This window comes from Protomyctophum bolini, assembly GCF_963924005.1.
Source record: "Protomyctophum bolini genome assembly, chromosome: 12".
Taxonomy (NCBI): domain Eukaryota; kingdom Metazoa; phylum Chordata; class Actinopteri; order Myctophiformes; family Myctophidae; genus Protomyctophum; species Protomyctophum bolini.
In genome coordinates this window covers 29245006-29263546 of record NC_137873.1, presented here as the reverse complement: position 1 = coordinate 29263546, position 18541 = coordinate 29245006, and the positions used below count along the sequence as shown (strand labels likewise).

At 44.5% G+C, this 18541-nt stretch overlaps 1 protein-coding gene across 1 annotated transcript; it reads left to right on the top strand.

Annotated features, from left to right (window-relative positions):
• Positions 1 to 1025: 1025 nt before the first annotated feature.
• On the top strand, positions 1026 to 18532 carry LOC308326199 (uncharacterized protein; the record flags this gene model as incomplete). Its single annotated transcript, XM_080779007.1, has 19 exons — positions 1026 to 1321; positions 2439 to 2816; positions 3656 to 3751; positions 4151 to 4294; positions 5711 to 5866; positions 9778 to 9921; positions 9970 to 10176; positions 10549 to 10686; positions 11751 to 11984; positions 12117 to 12221; positions 12384 to 12713; positions 12867 to 12984; positions 13258 to 13325; positions 14110 to 14271; positions 15949 to 16042; positions 16262 to 16407; positions 17924 to 18016; positions 18124 to 18180; positions 18521 to 18532. Exons 1-19 carry the CDS (start codon positions 1091 to 1093, stop codon positions 18530 to 18532), a joined length of 2913 nt encoding a protein of 970 aa, XP_080635133.1. The 5' UTR covers positions 1026 to 1090.
• Between the last annotated feature and the right edge of the window lie 9 nt (positions 18533 to 18541).

Genomic DNA, 18541 nt, shown 5'->3' with positions numbered 1-18541 from the left:
ACATTTGTATTTGAGATGTAGACTTTGTAGAGTCGTCATACAGTAGGCTGTCCAAAACACGGGACACAGCTCAAGTAAATAGCCTACTTAATTTTACTGAGTGTCCGCCAGTGTTTTCTTTTTCTCTGACTAAATTACATTTTTGTGTAATAAACGTAGGTGGATAATAGTCGAAACATCTGCAGTTAACTTGCATCTCTAATCAACTGAACGTTTTAACAGTTTGCCGAATGGGTACAGACTAAGTTCAAGGAAAGTACAGGACAATACAAAAACAGCTAAGAGGATAAAATCTGACTCGTCTGAAGTGAGTGGTGCTGTACTGTACTTGAGCTGTACGTACGTACTGTACAAGCCCACCTCCCTGGCTGTGTGTCTGTGTTAGGCTGTGCGCAACAGTGACACTTGGTGGTGAACAAACGCTATTTTCGACACAGCTGTCTATAGGAGTGGTTGCACCACTCAAAAACTGAAAAAGCATAAACCTAAGCCAGATTCCAATACCCCAACTCTCGGCCACTCGCTCACGTGAAATTGGTGAGCTGCCGATATATGTGACCATCTTGTGGATTTACGATTGTCACATAGCGTAACACGGCGCCATGCTGGAGTGTCATCGAGTGTAAGTGAGCGAGTGGCCGAGATTTTGGGTAGACGTGGTTTGCTTCTATTTTTTATTAATATTACATTACAGCCTAGCCTACTGCTGCACAAAGTTTGGGCATTGTGACTGTGTGTTGACCTGATTGTGAATGTGAACGTTAATTAGCACAGTGCACACTGATATAGCCCCTATCAATCATCAAGAGTCTACGACACTTTAATGGAAAATAATATTATTAAGCATTGGAACACATATAATATTCAATATAATCTCGTTTTAAATATGGGGCCAGGGCCCTCAATGTGTCGTCCGTCAGACTGTACTACCCTCTGCTGTTTACACTGCGCATGTGCAAACCCCCCGCAGGAGATAGTGCTACGCCCCCTTGAGTTTAAGGAAGAAACGAAACTTGGCTCAGTCTCTCTGCAGAGTAAACGAAAGTGTTGTGTGCTTTCTCTCAGTGTGAGTGAGTGTGGCTGTGTCCAAATGGCAGAACAACAACAGGGATGTGAGCTGGGCCAGGACCAGTTCTGTTGTCCTATCTGCCTGGACCTTCTAAAGGAACCAGTGACTCTACAGTGTGGACACAATTACTGTAGCAGTTGTATTGAGGATTACTGGGACCATAATGAGTCCACTGGAGTCTACAGCTGTCCCGGGTGCAGAGAGAGCTTCAGTCCCAGGCCTCTTCTGAGAAAGAATACCTTGCTGGCTGAGGTGAGTCGTGAGATATGAACCACATGTTAAACCGCATCCGCATTTTATGTCACAGCAAACTCCTTGTTGCCTGTTTTGATAGGGTAGTAGTACTATATGTTGTTTACTTGTTTGATTTATGTTAGTATGCTGATAATATCCAAAAAATACTAAGCATGTTATTTCCTGGGGTACATGAGGGGAACTCTGTTCTTTAACTATATAGAAGTGTCTATTTGTAGTCTCTAAATGTTTTGATGAATTGAACAAGGTGGACCCTATTGTAAACAAGTGTAATGCTTAATTGGGTCGTCCACTCACAGTTAACAGTCTTTGTATTGAGTTTGTGCTTGAAATGTACTGTAATTCTGCAAACTGTTAATACATATTTCAATCAATCAACTGCAGCATGGGGTCCCCAGCTAAATTAGTTAATAGACCATCACAGTCTGTTTAACTTACTGTAACCCTATACATCTGCTATTTGAACATTTCTGATCGCAACGCAATATGTATATATATATATATATATAAAATATTTTCAGATTGTGGTACGCGGCCATATACAGTAGGCCATTCATGTTGGGGTTCTCGTGTGAAGTGAGGGGCACGCTTATCATCATACATCATATTCCTTTCTCAGCCACGCAAATGGGGTGATCAGCCAATCACAAGCCAATGTTTGGGTTCACACAAACCCGGACAAAATATGTTTCAGGTGATGATTATGTGAACGTAAATGAGAATTCAGGCTGAGTGTCAGGCCAAGTCTACAGTACTTTATGACTAGGGTAATTAACTGTGATCTCTGACTTTGTTAGTCACTCGTAAATCTGAGAATCCCATCGTCAAATCTTCGGGAAAACAGCGCCTCCCCTGTTGTCTTGAGAGACTAGTCACTGGTTAATCATTAAATCCTAGTGTCCCCATGTCAGGCAAACATAATAGCAGATACATACTGTAGGGTTCTAGTGGTTAAGAGTGTCTGCTAAATACTTACATTATACATTTTTACAGCATAAAGCAATCAACTTAATGGAGTGCAAAGTTCAGAAGCACAGTGTTCAGTGTTATTACGGTTATCAGATGAAGCTCACACTCAGTGAGTGATCTCCCCTCCTCTTCTCTTTACTTCCAGGTCGTGATGAACCTGAGAAGTACAGAAGCTCAGCAGTCTCCTGCTGCCTCCGCTGCTCTGCTGTACGCCGGTCCAGCAGACACGGCCTGTGATCTCTGTACCGGAGCCAGACGTCGCAAAGCTCTCATGTCTTGCCTGGTGTGTCTGGCCTCTTACTGTGAGACTCACCTCCAGCCTCACTACAATGCACCTGTGTTGCAGAAGCACAAGCTGGTTCCAGCCACCAACAAACTGCAGGAGAAGATGTGCTCCAGGCATGACAAGCTGATGGAGGTGTTCTGTCGCACAGACCACCAGTGTATCTGCTATCTGTGCACCATGTATGAACACAAGGGCCATGACACAGTGTCAGCTGCTGCAGATAAGGCAGAGAAACAGGTAGCAAATCATGTGATGGACCCCCACGGCTAGGGACTGTAGCAAATTGGCCCGGGCGGTTAGCTCAACTGTCTGGGCACCTAGGCTGCTGAGCCAGCCTGACGGCATGGTTTGACTCCCGATCCCGACGGCCTTTTGCGTGTGTCTTCCCGCCATCTCTGTCCCCATTTCCTGTCAGTCTACTATCAATCTATCAATAAAGGCTAAAAGGAATATCTTAAAAATAAAATAAATTAGCAGATTAACAAGGTTGCAGCGCGCCACAAACTCAAGTGACACACTGTGAGCTTGTAGATCTGCTATTTTTGAGAAACACTTGTTATAAACCACTGTAAATCCTAATAGTTTTCTGAAAAAACATCTAAAATTTCACAGAATGCTTTCCCGCTTTTAATGGGCTCAAGGATGAAGTACACACATTTTTGACCCAATTAAAACAACGGTGGATTGATAACATTTCATGAATCATATTTCATGTCCATTAATCTTGCCCCTGCAAAAAGTGTATTTTGGAGAAGTTACACGGTTGATTTAAGATGATGTGTGGATCCAAACTAAACTCTCCAATTTCACTTTACCCTGTATCCTGAGTGTGTATGAGCTCTTTCTCTCTGATTGGTTAGAATTGGTTTCCCGACATGAAAATGTCCACAATGTTTACATGCCAAACTGCCTGTTCAGAAATAATGTTTCTTCACAAGCTGGTCCAGCCGGCTCCATTCACTGCCATGTATTAATTGAACTTCCGGTATGAGATTTGCCTCCCATGAAAGTGTCATGGCGCAGCCCAGTCACATAACCATATCCCTTCCTTCTCTAAGCTTCCTTTTTTCTTGCAGAAACAGCTGGTGACAAGTCAGGAGGAAGTCCAGCAGAAGATCCAGGAGAAAAAGAAGGAGCTGAAAGACCTGAGACCGGTCTTGGAGGCTCTGAATGTGAGTGGTTCTCAAATCCTTTTCATGTCAAGGACCCCTAAAATGATATGAAAAATGATATGACCCCCATTTCAAAATATTTTGTTCCAGGGACCTCCAGAAGCAAAGATTTGGCACAAGCTCATATCACTGCACGAAGTGACGTGATATTAAGCTTATATATCTGGTACTTTTTGTTTCGAATAGCCAAAGTATAATGGTTAAAATGATTATGATGCCAATCTATTTCTCAAATTGAACGGGTTGAAGGACCCCACTGCGACCCCACTGCGCTAATGTACCCAGAACATCTTACAGTAGCAACACTGTGTGTGTGTGTGTGTGTGTGTGTGTGTGTGTGTGTGTGTGTGTGTGTGTGTGTGTGTGTGTGTGTGTGTGTGTGTGTGCGTGCGCGTGCAGAGGTCTGCAGAAGCACAGCAGACTGCAGTGGCTCAGACTGGGGCTCTACTGAGACAGCTGGAGGAGACCCTGGATCAGCTGGAGAGGAGACATGCTGAGCTGGAGGAGCTGTCCAACACTGAGGACCTCATCACTTTCATTCAGGTTCCACACGTGGCTTTTTACACATTTCGGACAAATAGGCTTCATAGTACAGTATTTCATTCCACTCCATCATATCATTCAAACATTTAGACAGCTTGTAGATTGGCTATCTATAAATGCACCAAGTCTCTGTGTGTGTGTACGTACGTCTGTGCATTAGTAATCCATGTAACTCAAGAACCGTTTGCCCCACGACTTTAAATTCGACACACCAGTTCCCACAGGAATTGCAGCACAAAAGCCTCTACCCAGGACCTGGACCTGATCACCCCTATATCTCCATATATGGAGCTGGCCTGTTCTGACATCACAACACTTCATGCCTGACATGGCATGCCTGACACAGAACTCCATATATAGGAATAAAGGGACACAGAGAGACGGATACAGAAATCGCCATATATGGGCATAACAGGGACACGGACAGATTGGTGGAACGGCTACTCTGACACGGGTATTGCATAGCTGGGTGGGGCATGGATCTCCAACTTCCGTTGTTACCGACTCTGTGCTCTACAGCCGGGCACCGACTATAGAGCAATTCTTTGATTTTGAAAGTATACAATTATTAGATATATAGAAAATATAATTTGTATTCCAGTGTTCAATACCAAATTAGATTAGATTGTTTATTGACTTCACTATTCACTTCCATGACAACACTTACTTACTTAGTCCTTCAGGGCGCATAGAGCCAACCAAAGCCACCGGGTCTCTCCATCTGGGTCTGTTGTGAGCAAGGTGTTGAGCTTGTGCCAAAGTCACGTTACATGCTCTAAGGTCCTGGGTTTTTCCATCCAGCCAGCGGGCGCCTCTTGGTCGTCTCCAGCCGGCTTGCTGGGGATTGAAGTCCAGGATGATGCATGTTGGATGTTCCCCTGGCAGGCGAATGGTGTGGCCATACCAGCGCACTCGCCGCATTGCTGCAAGACGGGATGCTGCGGGCTGTTGGTTTAGCTCTCTTAAAGTTTGGTTTGTAACATGCTAGCTCCACGTGATGCCTTCAATCCTCCTGAGGGCTCTGGCGCTGGAGGCCGCAAGAGTGTTATTCAGCGGCCATGTTTCCACCTTTAAATATCTTGGCTCGACAGTGTCCAACATCGGTGACCTCAAAAGAGAGGTCGACCGACGTCGTGCCCTAGCAGCCTCTGTCATGCAGTCCCTGTAGAGGCCATTGTGGTGACACCGGCACATATCCAGGGAGACAAAGCGTCTAGTGTCTAGTGTCATGACAACACGGTAAAGATAAAAACACTATACTGTATATACAATGAGGGAAAGTGTGCGTGCATATGCGCATATTTTGACTGGTTGAACATCAAGGACAGGATCAGCTCAACTCCACCAATTGTGATCAATTGATCTTCCATCCCTGTCTAAAGTGGTTTTCTTGTCTCTCCGCTTGTCTCTCTCCAGAGTTTCCAGTCTCTCTCCGGTTCCAGTGGATGTCCAGTAGTCTCACCCAGTGTGGTCATCTGTCCTCTGAGGTCCTTCAGAGATGTGACTGATGTCGTGTCTGGTCTGAGAGACCAACTAGACCACATCCTGAAGACAACTTGGCCACAGAGAGAGGTGAGATTTCAATATGTTTCTTGTTTTTCATAGTAATCATGGATGTATGAAGCCAGAAGGCAACTGGAGATAGCACCCTACTGTACAGTACATTTATAAGTGTTGAATGGATTATAAACAGGTGGAAGTATGTCTAGGAAGGCTACTAACGCCTATACTGTAGTCAGGGGTGTCATAGGGTATCTGAAGGTGGGGGGGTTGAGGCTGGGTAGGCATGCTAGGCTAGGATATGGCAGATTTTACTCTGAAAAGCTCCGCCTTCCGTTCCCCCCCAAAACCGGGAGGCATAATCTTCCGTTCTTACCTCACGCTGATTTATCTAAAGACTCTCTAGAAGCGTTTATATTCCAAATAGGGCTGCGCGATTAATCAAATTTAAATCTAAATCGATTTATTTATTTATTTGGAAGATGTCAAAAAAAGTTACCGTAATCGAAATTGTTTTTCACTTTAACTAGGGTACTTACGGTACAGATCTTGCTCATTAAAGCACTGCACAAAGCCAAAAGTCCTGCTAAAAGAATAATAAACCTGAGTCCAAAACCGAATTAATGTAATCTGTCTCTGCCGTGGTGCACGCAGCTCACAACACTGTGATGTGTGCTCACTCATCCACGTAGCCGTAGCGAGTCTCACTAACTAGCATCCACACAGACACAGAACATGTAATGTCCCAAACACTGAGGTAAACTTGTTGTTGGATTAAACATAACGTGCCACCGAAAAAAGCTTATACCTTATCAATACCGTGTCCCGACCTACTGTCCCTTACACTAACTGTTTATTTTGCATTGAGGAGCCTAAAAACAAAGTGAAGCCTGGCTTTGCTGTACGACGTGTTGCATGCTCACAACGCGTCGCCTCCGTAACACGTTGTGAACTTGTAGATTTGCTATTTTCAGCATGCGGAAATATGCAGGATGAGACGTTCTGAAACTTTTGCCTTCACAATAAAAGCGTCAGCTGTCAGTTGAAAAGAGAGATCATTATTTTTCACTTGGCCCATATGACAAGAGAGAAGCAAAATAAAAAAATATTACAGATTCAGTGGCATTTCACATTGCAAAAGGGAGCAGGAAGAATGGGCACCTCGGTGTTAAATTCCAAAATGTAAAAAAGGAAATAATTTGGATAATGTTAATTTATTTTATTAATTTTTTTAAGGTTTGGACTTTATTCCAATAGGAAAATTCACATTTGTTTGCATATAAAAAATAAATAAAAACAACATATTTGAGACAATGTATTTACTTTACAAAAAAAAAAACGAGATGTATGCTGAAGTCAGAAATGAAGACAGTCTTACAGTACTGCCATGGATGGCAATGTGTTTTTGAATTTTGAACAATTGAAAAATAAGTGCATGTGTATAGATAACAAGGACTTTTTTAGATACCTTCAAGTACAAGAGTACTTCATGGGGGAGGTGAAAGCTTCCGAGCCGGTGGCCTCAAACGATCTGATACAGGTTTTTATTCAGGCATATAAGCATGAGTCCAAAAGAGCAGTGTCTAGTGTATACAATGCCTTGGTTTCAGCTAGGGATAACTCCACAGAGTACATTCAAACTAATTGGGGAAAAGAGTTGGAGAGATTACCATCACTACAGAGGAATGGGTAAATATGTGCAAAACACAAATTACGTCTACCAACTCAAGAATGTCGAGAGAATTCTGTTGGAAGAACCGAATGAGATTTTGAGAACACCTAAAATTAAGTCAAGACAATTGAAAACAGAACAGCCATGCTGGAGACTGTGTGGCCACAAGGAGGTGGCCCACGCTCATATATTCTGGACTAGTCCTAAAAAAGAAAATAAATGAAGACAGAACTTTGCACTTTTGGTCAAAACCATGGAGAGCGCCCTAGATTTAGAGTTACGAGCCATTCTAATGGAGCCGTAGTACACTGTACACTGCAGAAGGAAAGGCCAATAAAAAATACCTAAGGACGCCTATGCATGTCCTTAGCACCCCATGGTTTTGATTCCCAGGACATCTATACACAGCCTTAGCAAAAAAAGTGTTAAATGGGCCAATACAAAAACTGTTACATGTAGACGAACCATGATAAAGCATTTGTACTTGTTTACAACAGGGTCCACCATTTTCAATTCATCAGAACATTTAGAGACGTACGCATATAGGTGATGGGTGAAATCACCCCTCAGCTATATCTCTGAGAAATATGGGAGCCTAGCCCCTGCAGGGAGACTTTCGATCCATACCTCCTGGGTTGAGTGGGATCGAATCCTGCTCACGCCATAATTTTTGTGTCCACTGCAAACAACATGTAGTGAACTTGAAGTGAAGTTTTCTTTGGTCCGACATGCGTTGCGACGTGCTTGCGGTTATGTTTAGGTTTGGGTTTGGGGTACGGTTAGTAATGTTCGACATACAGTACATGTTCAACCACATGTGTTGCGTCGTTAAAAAAACAGGAAGTCATCATATAAAGAAAGTAAGAAAAAGGGAAAAGGGGGTGAGTGGACGACTCAGACTTTATTAACTGGGGCCAGTTTTGAAGGAGTCATGGGACTTCATTGACATTAAGGACGTATTTCTTTTATTTTTATTTATTTTTATGTTTTTTTTTTTTTTGCGGCTTTCGCCTTTATTTTATATTTTTTATAGAGGGACAGACAGTAAGCTGACAGGAAATGGGGAGTCGAATCCGCGGCACACTGCCAGGCTCGGACTACCGGCCAAGGTGCCTGGACCGCTGAGCCACGGCCCAGGCCATTAAGGACGTATTTAGACAGGTGCATGGGTATCTTGGTGGTGTAGCGAATCTTGTAGACCAGACCCATTGCAAGATGCTGTACTCTGTCGTCAACTCTAAGCCATTCCAGCCTGTTAAAATGGGCAGGGGTGAGGTGGGTTCGGGGAGTGAGGCTAAGTAGTAGCCTGACCAGTTTGTTTTGGGAAGTCTGGAGCCTTGTTTTAATGGCCTTTGAGGTGCTGTGGTACCAAGAGGTGCATGCATAGTCGAAGAAACCTTGAGATCCTGTACAGGAATCTTGTTCTTTGGTTGACTTTTTGATTACGTTGGTGACCATTTTATCACCGGAAAGATTTGCCTCCAGGATGGAACCTAGGTAGGTAATTTCATCTTTTCGTGTGTTAATATTGTCACCCACTCTAACCAAAAAGCCTTGCTGAGATTACTATTTGATCCAAAGAGAATGGATTCAGTTTTTCCCAGGTGTAAAGATAGTTTGTTATCAGCGAGCCAGGTGCAGATTCAGAGCTGAGGGCCTTTTCAACCTGCAGTTTGTTCCTTTCTGAGACCAGAAGTGCAGAGTCATCTGCAAATAGCAGATGTACAAGCTGGCAGCGTGGCTCGAAGTGTTCTGATCCTTCGAGAATGACGCCATGAGAATTAAAGTGGGGAAAATGGGCTGTGCTCACTAACTGACCATATAACTTGCGGCAGCTGTGATGATGACAGTGATATGATCGACCGATATGGTTTTTGGCCAATATTTCCGATTACCGATTAGTGGAGAATCCAAAAGCCTGATTTTTATGGTTACAATTAAGGTTAGTATAATCCTTTCTCCTCCCTGGCCCTCTCTCTCTCTTGAGTCCGTGACCGTGTGTGTGAGAGAGAGGGAGGAGACGGTAGAGTGTGTGTGTAGAGCGGAGCCGTGTCTACTACTCCGGGCCAGGGGTGAGAGAGTCAGAGACATGCAGCTATACATCTCCTTACAATGAAACTGGTTGTTGAACCATGTTTGTGCATTTAAGAGAAATATAATAATCGTCCGTTTTTCTTTCGATTATTTTTTTTTTGCATTAATAAAAAATATGAATATCGAAGCCGATAATCGATCCCTAGATGACACCAATGTTTTTTTACTATTACTTAATCCCTCTATTTTACCTTTCCTTCATGCCTCCGCCGCTCAGCATCAGCTGATGCCAGGTCAGCGTCGCCCGCAGCAGGGCCAAAAGAAAGAGCCAAGAAAGATCATCACCAGCATGTCACTCAACAATGACGTGCAGCTCAACAAGGCCAAGAAGGCCTGGAAGCCTTCGGTGAAGAAACCACGGGCGACCCCCTCGGAGGTTGCTGAAAACGAGGATGACCCCGAAAATCGGAAAACGGCGGAGCTGTTCAAGCGCGTGCGCAGCATCCTCAACAAGTTGACCCCACTGAAGTTCCAGCAGCTAATGAAGCAGGTGATGGAGCTGACCATCGACACGGAGGAGAGGCTCAAGGGGGTCATCGACCTCATCTTTGAGAAGGCCATCTCTGAGCCCAACTTCGCCGTGGCCTACGCCAACATGTGCCGCTGCCTTATGGGGGTGAGTCATCGTCCGTCATCGGTCTCCAGTTTGCCACGTGTCTGGTCCACTGATTGCTACTGATGGGATTGAGCAACCTACGAAGCATCAACCACACATCTCTGATGCCTGATTTATACTGTACTTGGTTGGTTGCTCATCTTGTCGCATGCACTACAAAGGGCTGATCTACAAGTTTACAACACGTTACAGTGTGACGGGTTGTGAGCTTATGGATCTTCAATTTTCAGTGTGCAGCACCGGTGAACAACTAGGTATAAAACCTATCTCACTCTGTGCCATGTTCGCTCCCCTCATTGGTTGTCTTTTATTAGACAAGATAACATTTGTGAGTAAAATGTGTATCCTAACATGTCTCTCTGATGTCCCCAGCTGAAAGTCCCCACCACAGACAAGCCAGGAGTCACTGTGAACTTCCGCAAGCTGCTGCTCAACCGCTGCCAGAAGGAGTTCGAGAAAGACCAGGACGATGACGAGAAAAAGCAGAAGGAGATTGAGGCTGCTAAACCTGTAAGAAACACAGTTTTACCCATTCAAGATGGGAACCCCTTTTGGTGTTTTAAGCATTAGGTTATACTTTGGCTATTGAAAAATAACAGATCTACAAGCTCATATCGCAGCACAGATTTCCGTGCTACGATCTTGTAGATCTACTATCTTTTGAAAAATCGTGAAAATGTGCTGCAAATCTTATATATTTATTCTTTCAATGTTTTTAACTCATATCTTTGCTCCCGGGGTCCCTGGAACAAGATATTTTCAGATGGGGGTTGGCGGCCAATTACATTAAATTTTTAGGGTCCTTGACATGAAATATTTAAGGAACCACTGATATAGAAACATTGTTTTTTCAGAAAACTGTCTGATTTAGAAGACATTGTTTTAGAATCGGTTTAAAAAGCAGGTGGCTTGCGCACATCCAGTTCCTTGCTGGTGCTGGACAAAAGGTAGATACATAAGTGGTCCGCACACAGTCTTTGCTCCAACAGACTGTTGGACTTCTCCTTCTCTGTATTGTTTTACAATCGGCCTCAGGTATAAATGGTTTAAAGACATGTTTCCATCCCAAGTCGTTTTAATGCATATTTATGATGCATCATAAGGTTATGATTTGATTTGTGGTGTCAAAGGATTATTCCAAGTTCCACATTAAACTGTCAACAGTGATGACGTCTGTTGAGCCATGTGCCACTGAGTATAACTGATGGGATCGAGCGGCTGAGGAGACCATTCTTGAAACTGGCTAGCACTCTGGCAGTTGTAACAAAGCTAATATGTGGCTGGCTGTAAATAATAACATTTATCAATCTTATCTTAATCTGTTCAATAAACTATTTTATACATTCATTGAATCCATTAATGAACAACAGCCACTTGGGCTTTGGCATAGAAATGGACCAAATTCACAATTTTTATTCTTATCTTACATATTTAAGATTTGGATAAAACCATAACTTTTGGCACCCATCATTATGTGCATACATTTTTTCTTGTTTGCAGTAGTGACTGAACTGGGAGAAACCCCAGTCCAGACAGAGCCCATGCTTACTTTTGTTAGTTCTAATTGATAAAAGGAGGATCAGGAGCGCCTGCAGTTGGAGCTGACCAGCGCCAGGGACGGGGCCCACCACCGCTCGCTGGGCAACATCATATTCATCTGCGAGCTTTTTAAGCTGAAGATGCTGACAGAGGCCTGCATGCATGACTGCGTAGTCAAACTACTGAAGAATTACGACGAAGAGTCTCTGGAATGCCTCTGCAGGCTGCTGTCCACCATTGGCAAGGACCTTGACTTTGAGAAAGCCAAGGTAGCAGAGCATACGCATGTCCCCACACAGACGCAGACACACACATATACACAAACACTAAGTTTCAACTCGTTCTGCTTTTCTGCTAAACAGAAGTTTCAGTGTCTGTCTATCTCCGTCTGTCCCTTGCAGCCTCGAATGGATCAGTACTTCAACCAAATTGACAATATCATTAAGGAGAGGAAGACATTGTCCAAAATCCGCTTCATGCTGCAGGACGTCATAGACCTCAGAAAGGTAGGATAGAGAATGTATAAATTATCTTCCCTGGTTTCAAACTAATTTTCTTCAACATGTCCTGTTATCCTTCATAACTCATCAACCCCATTCTTCAGCCTCCTGCCCTCATTTCAAACATCAAATAGTTTGAGAGATGTTCTCCCCTGTGTTGCTCCATAGTGTTCATGGGTACCTCGTAGAGGGGACCAGCGCCCCAAGACCATCGGCCAGATCCACAAGGACGCAGAACTAGAGGCACACAGGGAAGAGATCAAGGTCCAGCAGCAGATGTTCAACCAGAAGTACGGAGGAGGAGGACGAGGAGGAGGGGGAGGAGGAGGAGGCATGGGGGGTCGTGGCTCACACAACCAAGGGGGTGGCCGGGAAGGCCGGGAAGGAGGTGGCCGGGGTCAGCAGCCCCAGGACTGGAACACTGAGGGCTGGAACACTGTGCCCATATCCACCAAGAACAGGCCCATTGACACTTCACGCCTCAGCAAGATCACAAAGGTATGTGTACAGTACCTTCACCAAGCCCAGGCTGTAGTAGTGTATAAGGATCACTGAGTTATTTCTACTTACTTACTGTACAATGTACTGTGGTTTTAAATTGCCATTCCTCATCTATTGGCCTAAATGATTGTATCTTGTGTTTGCTTCTAGCCTGTTTCTCTGGACTTTAACACCCAGCTACTGGCCCCAGGCGGCAAAGGCATGTGGGGCAGCTGGGGAAAAGGCAATAGTGGAGGAACGGGAGCCAAACCAGTCAGTGGAGAGCCAGGTATGTATCAAGAACCAAGATGGATTTACATTATTTGTCCCTTACTCATACAGGTTAATGCAGCGCAATGTTGGTTGGACATGTTCCTCAGAGACAGTTTAGACCTACAGTATTAATCCCAGAAGCGAAAATGAGTCCCCATGATACATTTTTAAGCCAGGTTTTTAATCCAAGTTGTTCATCTACCACTGGGTTGTTATTTTTTGGCAATATGTAATCATAATTAATTACATTCTTTGTAGTAAGTAAGATGCTCTGCTCTTTCCAAACCAGCCTTGAGCAAAGAAGATGATGTCTCTCTTGCTTTCTTGCACGTGAAGGGTGGATACCGAGCACTACAGGTAACAGCATTTTTCTTCTTCCTCCTCTTCTCCTCTTGACTCTGGCAGGCCGAAATGAAATTCTATACAATTTAGACGCTGTGTAACCCAAGAAGTGAACTTGCACGACACATTGACAGTTGCTGTGGGTGCAGTCCATTCAGCTCTCGGTTGACTAAGCACTCACGTACAGCTCACACACACACCCATGCATCCGAGATGTAGCTTAGTAGGACCCTGTGTACTCTGATATGTTCGCAGTCCTCATGGTAGTATGTTTGCTAACCACTTGAAGCAGATTCACACTATGGTCCTGGATGCGCACTCAGGACCACTTGGCAGATGTTGTGGTAGTGTGAATGCTGCATACCGTTCCCGGGACCAGATGGAGGTGGTCTCAGGACCGATTGAAGTGTACTTGGATACGGATTGCCGCAATGTGAAAGCGTTGAATGAAGTGTACTCGGGTGAGGAAGAATCAAGGCCAATGTGAATCATGGCCAGCGAGGACCAGGCAACCGTATTCGGGAACATTTTGAATCAAACAGTCTGTGTGAATCCCCCTTAAGCACTATTTTGATGTATGGATGTCACGCGAAAAATAGCAGACCTACAAGCTCAAGTTGCATCGTGATGCATTGTGAGCTTGTAGATCTGCCATTTTCACTATTCAATTTTTTCTTTGAAGAATTGTGAAACATTTTTTAAAACCTTAGTCATGAACAAAACACACCCCAAATAGCCAGGTTGAAAGTGGTGCCTGACTGCTATTCTCTGTCCCCCCTCCGTGTACCCTCTTTATCAGAACAGGCCGGCAATGCCCACCAGTGCTCCCAGGGTCCAGACAAGCAGTGGCCCGCGGCCTGTTGGACCCACTCACGTGTACCAGCCGGGCTCCCAAATGATGATGATTCCCCAGCAGCAGCTCTCCTTTGCTGGCTCCCCTCAGGGCTACTTCATCCCCAATGTATGAATGAATGAACCATTGTAAAGCGCTTTGAGCACTTGGAAAAGCGCTATAAAAATGCAATTCATTATTATCCCTCCTGGACAGGTTGGTCAATGGTTCATGTTCAATAGGCAAGGTTATCTGCACCCTGAAAGTTAAGCCTAAGGGCCGTTTGCACCAAGAAAGATTAAATAAAGTTTAGTTTAGTGTTAATCAGGGATTTGTTGATCAAGGATTAATTTTAATTCGAGTTGTGTTGCACCACTTAATTTTAAGCATTGCTCAACAGATCTGTGATTAAATCCTTAACCTGTGATTAAAATCCATTAAACTGTGATTAAAACTTTAAACTGTGATTAATTCATGGATTAAACTTTGTTGTGTGTCCGCCATCTTGGTTTTGCGCTGTAAATAAACAGCAGCAGTCGTGAGCATCATTAGCATTACTATTTCATTCATATTTGAGAATGTTTAAATTATAGTGCCTGCAGCAAAAATATATATAATAATAAAAGTTGTCTCGCTCGCTAAAAAAAACAACAGACGTATGGTCACTCCGTGGTGCGTGGTAGGTTTATAGATCTGTTCCGTCGATCACACACACCACCACTTCCTCCGATAGTTTCCCAAACAACAACAAACATGTAGAGGTATATATATGCTGCCATGTTGTTTTCAATTAAACCTCCTCTCCTGCTGGTTTAGAATTAATCCCTTATTGATACTTAAATCAAAGTTTAAAGTAGTGGTGCAACAGGATTGACATTAATCCAGGTTTACTGTGAAAATTAAAACCAAGATTAAAAAAACAAAACCAAGATTAAAAGGATGGTTTAAAACTAAACCGGATTAGTGAAAACTAGGTTTAAAGTTTGGTGCAACTGGATTAATAGATAAACCTTGATTTAAACCAGATTAAGGCTTAATCTTTCTTGGTGCAAATGGCCCTAAGTGTCAACGCTTTTTTCGGCCTGATATGTCATTTATCGGGCGAAAAGTAGACGCCCCTTTCGGCTCAGGAGATTCCTTGCGAAGCACCACGGAGACATGAGTGTGCGTCACAGATGGGTCACAGTGTGCGTCATGTTCGGGTCTGATACGTCCCGGAAAGGATGCGCTGTGATTGGCCAGTAGTCACTTGAGTGGCAGCGTGACGTAGTGTTCCGTCCACTCTTCTGGCGTACCAGTGTAAATTCTTCCGCCCTCCCGTCAACACACATGGCACCAACGAACTGCAGCAGCCAAAGAGGCATCTATTTTAATATCTTTGCAGCACACACTCTACACAGAGAATATTGTGTGCACATCTCAATGCTTATATTTAGGCCAGGTGCTGGATGTCAGGCATCAAGGCAAACATCAAGGAAGAGAGAGAACAGTTTCTAGAGCTCCGAGACTTACTTTATTTAGAGGCAATGTTACGGACACCACTGAGGCGATCCCTAAACCTAACCTTTGAATAACAGTCCCTATCGACGTAGGTCTTCATCAGGCAAATAGACCTAGTAGGACGAAACGTTGCAATTTGTTGCCTAGCCCTAGTATACATTTTACACAAATAGCCAGTCACATTGAACATTGTGCTGTTGACAATGTGGAAACTATGAAGTGGACTGGAGACACATTAAAATATTTGAACTTCATCGTGACCCATACTTGGCAAACAGCGTTTTGTAACCTTTTCTCTTTCTGCAGTATCGAGCTCCATATACTATGGCTCCTACTCAGCAGTATCCGGTGACCAGTGGCACGGCAGGCTTCTATCCTGGCACCAGCCCTGAAGCTTATGGTAAGTGGCAATGCGCTAGACTCATGCCTGCCAAGCACAACGATAACCACAAGTGATCATGCAACAACCATGAATATTTGGACTCATAAACAAAAATAAATAAAAATCTGAAGGGAAGTCTGTTTGTGTGATACTGCATATTCATCCTGGATGTTATAGCTAAGATTGTTATGCCATTTTCTCTCTCGCCCCCTCTTCTTTCCTCATCTCGCCCTACAGCTGGTGCATACTATCCAGCCCAGACCCAGTACACACCCTCTGTCCAGCCCGCGCCCGTCATAATCAACCCCGTCCAGCAACAAGCTCCGCCCCCTCAGCAGCCACCAGCCCAGCCACAAGGCCCGCCCAAGAGGGAGCGCAAGCCGGTAGTGTACCACAACAAAAGGGCAGCGGATGAACCTAATTTTAACTGTCAGCCGGTGTCCCACCCGGTGCACTGTATCTTGTGAATGACTTGACGGTACAAAACGAGTGACTATTTGCACTTATTATGAAAGATCACACCTGTGTGAAGTGTGAACTGAGTGGTGCAACTCCCCTCTCCCCCTGCCTCCCTCTCTCTCTCTCTCTCTCTCTCTCTATCTCTGTAATTAGCAGGCAACAGTGCAACACTATCTCTCTGTTTCTGGAACAACAGCGCCACTTTTGCCCCTACTGGTACTCCAAACATCTAGCATGCATCAATGTTGTATGCTAGATCGAAAGGTGTGAGTGAAGCCTTAGATGCCTGGGGGCGAGAAGCCCTAAAGGGCACGCAACCACCTCGTTGACGGCAGACTGCTGGGCGAGCGCTGACGCTTTGGCATGGGGGGCATCAGCTATAGCTATAGGTTGTCTCCATATATGGAGCTCAAGGTGAAAGCCTTCGTTATTTCACCTAGAGCTCCATATATGGAGACACCCAATAGCTCCATGTATTGAGACAACAGCGATATCCAGCGTGGCCTTACAACCCAAATGTCCCCAGTGATATCTGTTTTTACAAACCGGATATCGTTGGGTTAAGTTCGGATCGGACACCACTGCAGCGGGATCTAACGAGACAACCAGCACTGGTTCAAGCTATCTTATATGGTCCCTGATGTCATGATGATGTCACAATGACATGGGCACCTGGGGGCTTGCCTGGGGTGACCAGGGGGCTGCTGTCACATTGACCTGGGGGCTTGCCTGGGGTGACCAGGGGGCTGCTGTCACATTGACCTGGGGGCTAACTATGCAGGGTTTCATAGTTATTTGCGTTAGTTAATAGAGCGCCGCAGTCCCGCCCCCTTTCAGAAAAGCGAGTGGCCCAGGAAGTGGAAGCCCCATGCATTCTCCCATCGGCACTTTTAATATAATTTATTTAAAGACGGTTACGCCGCGGACAAAGCCAATTCGGATCGTGACGAATCATGACAATGAACACAATATTTTGGGCCGATCAAATAATTTATAAGACGAAAAATAAAACAAATAGTGTTGTCTCCTGACTTTCTTTTCTTCTTTCTAATGATTTGATCGTCCCAAAATATTGTGTTCATTGTCATGATTCGTCACGATCCGAATTGGCTTTGTCCGCGGCGTAACCGTCTTTAAATAAATTATATTAAAAGTGCCGATGGGAGAATGCATGGGGCTTCCACTTCCTGGGCCACTCGCTTTTCTGAAAGGGGGCGGGGACTGCGGCGCTCTATTGCGACCTTCGGTAGTGTACCACAACAAAAGGGCAGCGGATGAGTTGACTAGAGGGGACCTTTATTGTCCATTCAATGTGGAACTTTCCCTTTTGCCTCAAAATGACAATAGTGTTCATTATGATGGGATCGTTTGCATAGGATTGGGATGTGGGATCAGTGTCGAGTGGAGACTTAACCAGTACTTGCCCTGTTCTCTTGATAGTTCAGATTACGAGACCCCAACCAGGGTGGACGTGATATCACAGAGGAGATCATGTCAGGTGGAAGGTCCACTACCACTCCGACTCCCCCACAGGTAAGACTTTGCAGCACATGCACCTTTTTGTTGTCTGTTTTTTTTTGTTGGTTGAAGAGGAATCTGTGTTGATTGATGTATCTGTGTAACCTGTGCACCATTAACAGAAGGTGGAGTTTACTCTTGGTGAGGAGCCAGCGGCTGAGGAGCCCAAGAAGAAGAAGGTACTGACTAGGGATGCTCCGATCACGTTTTTGGGGGCCGATCACCAATCTGATCCCGAACTTTTTTAATATTTATTTTATTTTATTTTGTTTTTTTACTTAAAAAAACCTGGCAACCTGCGCCCCGCGGTCATTTTCCGCTAACCTGAGCGGGGCTCCCTAGCCTGCTGGAGGGGCTCCCATCATCCCATGCACTCGAGAGAGAAAAAAAAAGGAAAATAAATGCAGCCTTGAGCCTACCAAATATGTTGTGGTCTTGTTCTCTTGATCACCTCCTCCTCCTCCTTTCCCCAAATTGCCAATCCCAATAAATCCAAAAGTAGTGTGAATACTTCCACAGCCTAATTACTAAAGGATAAAC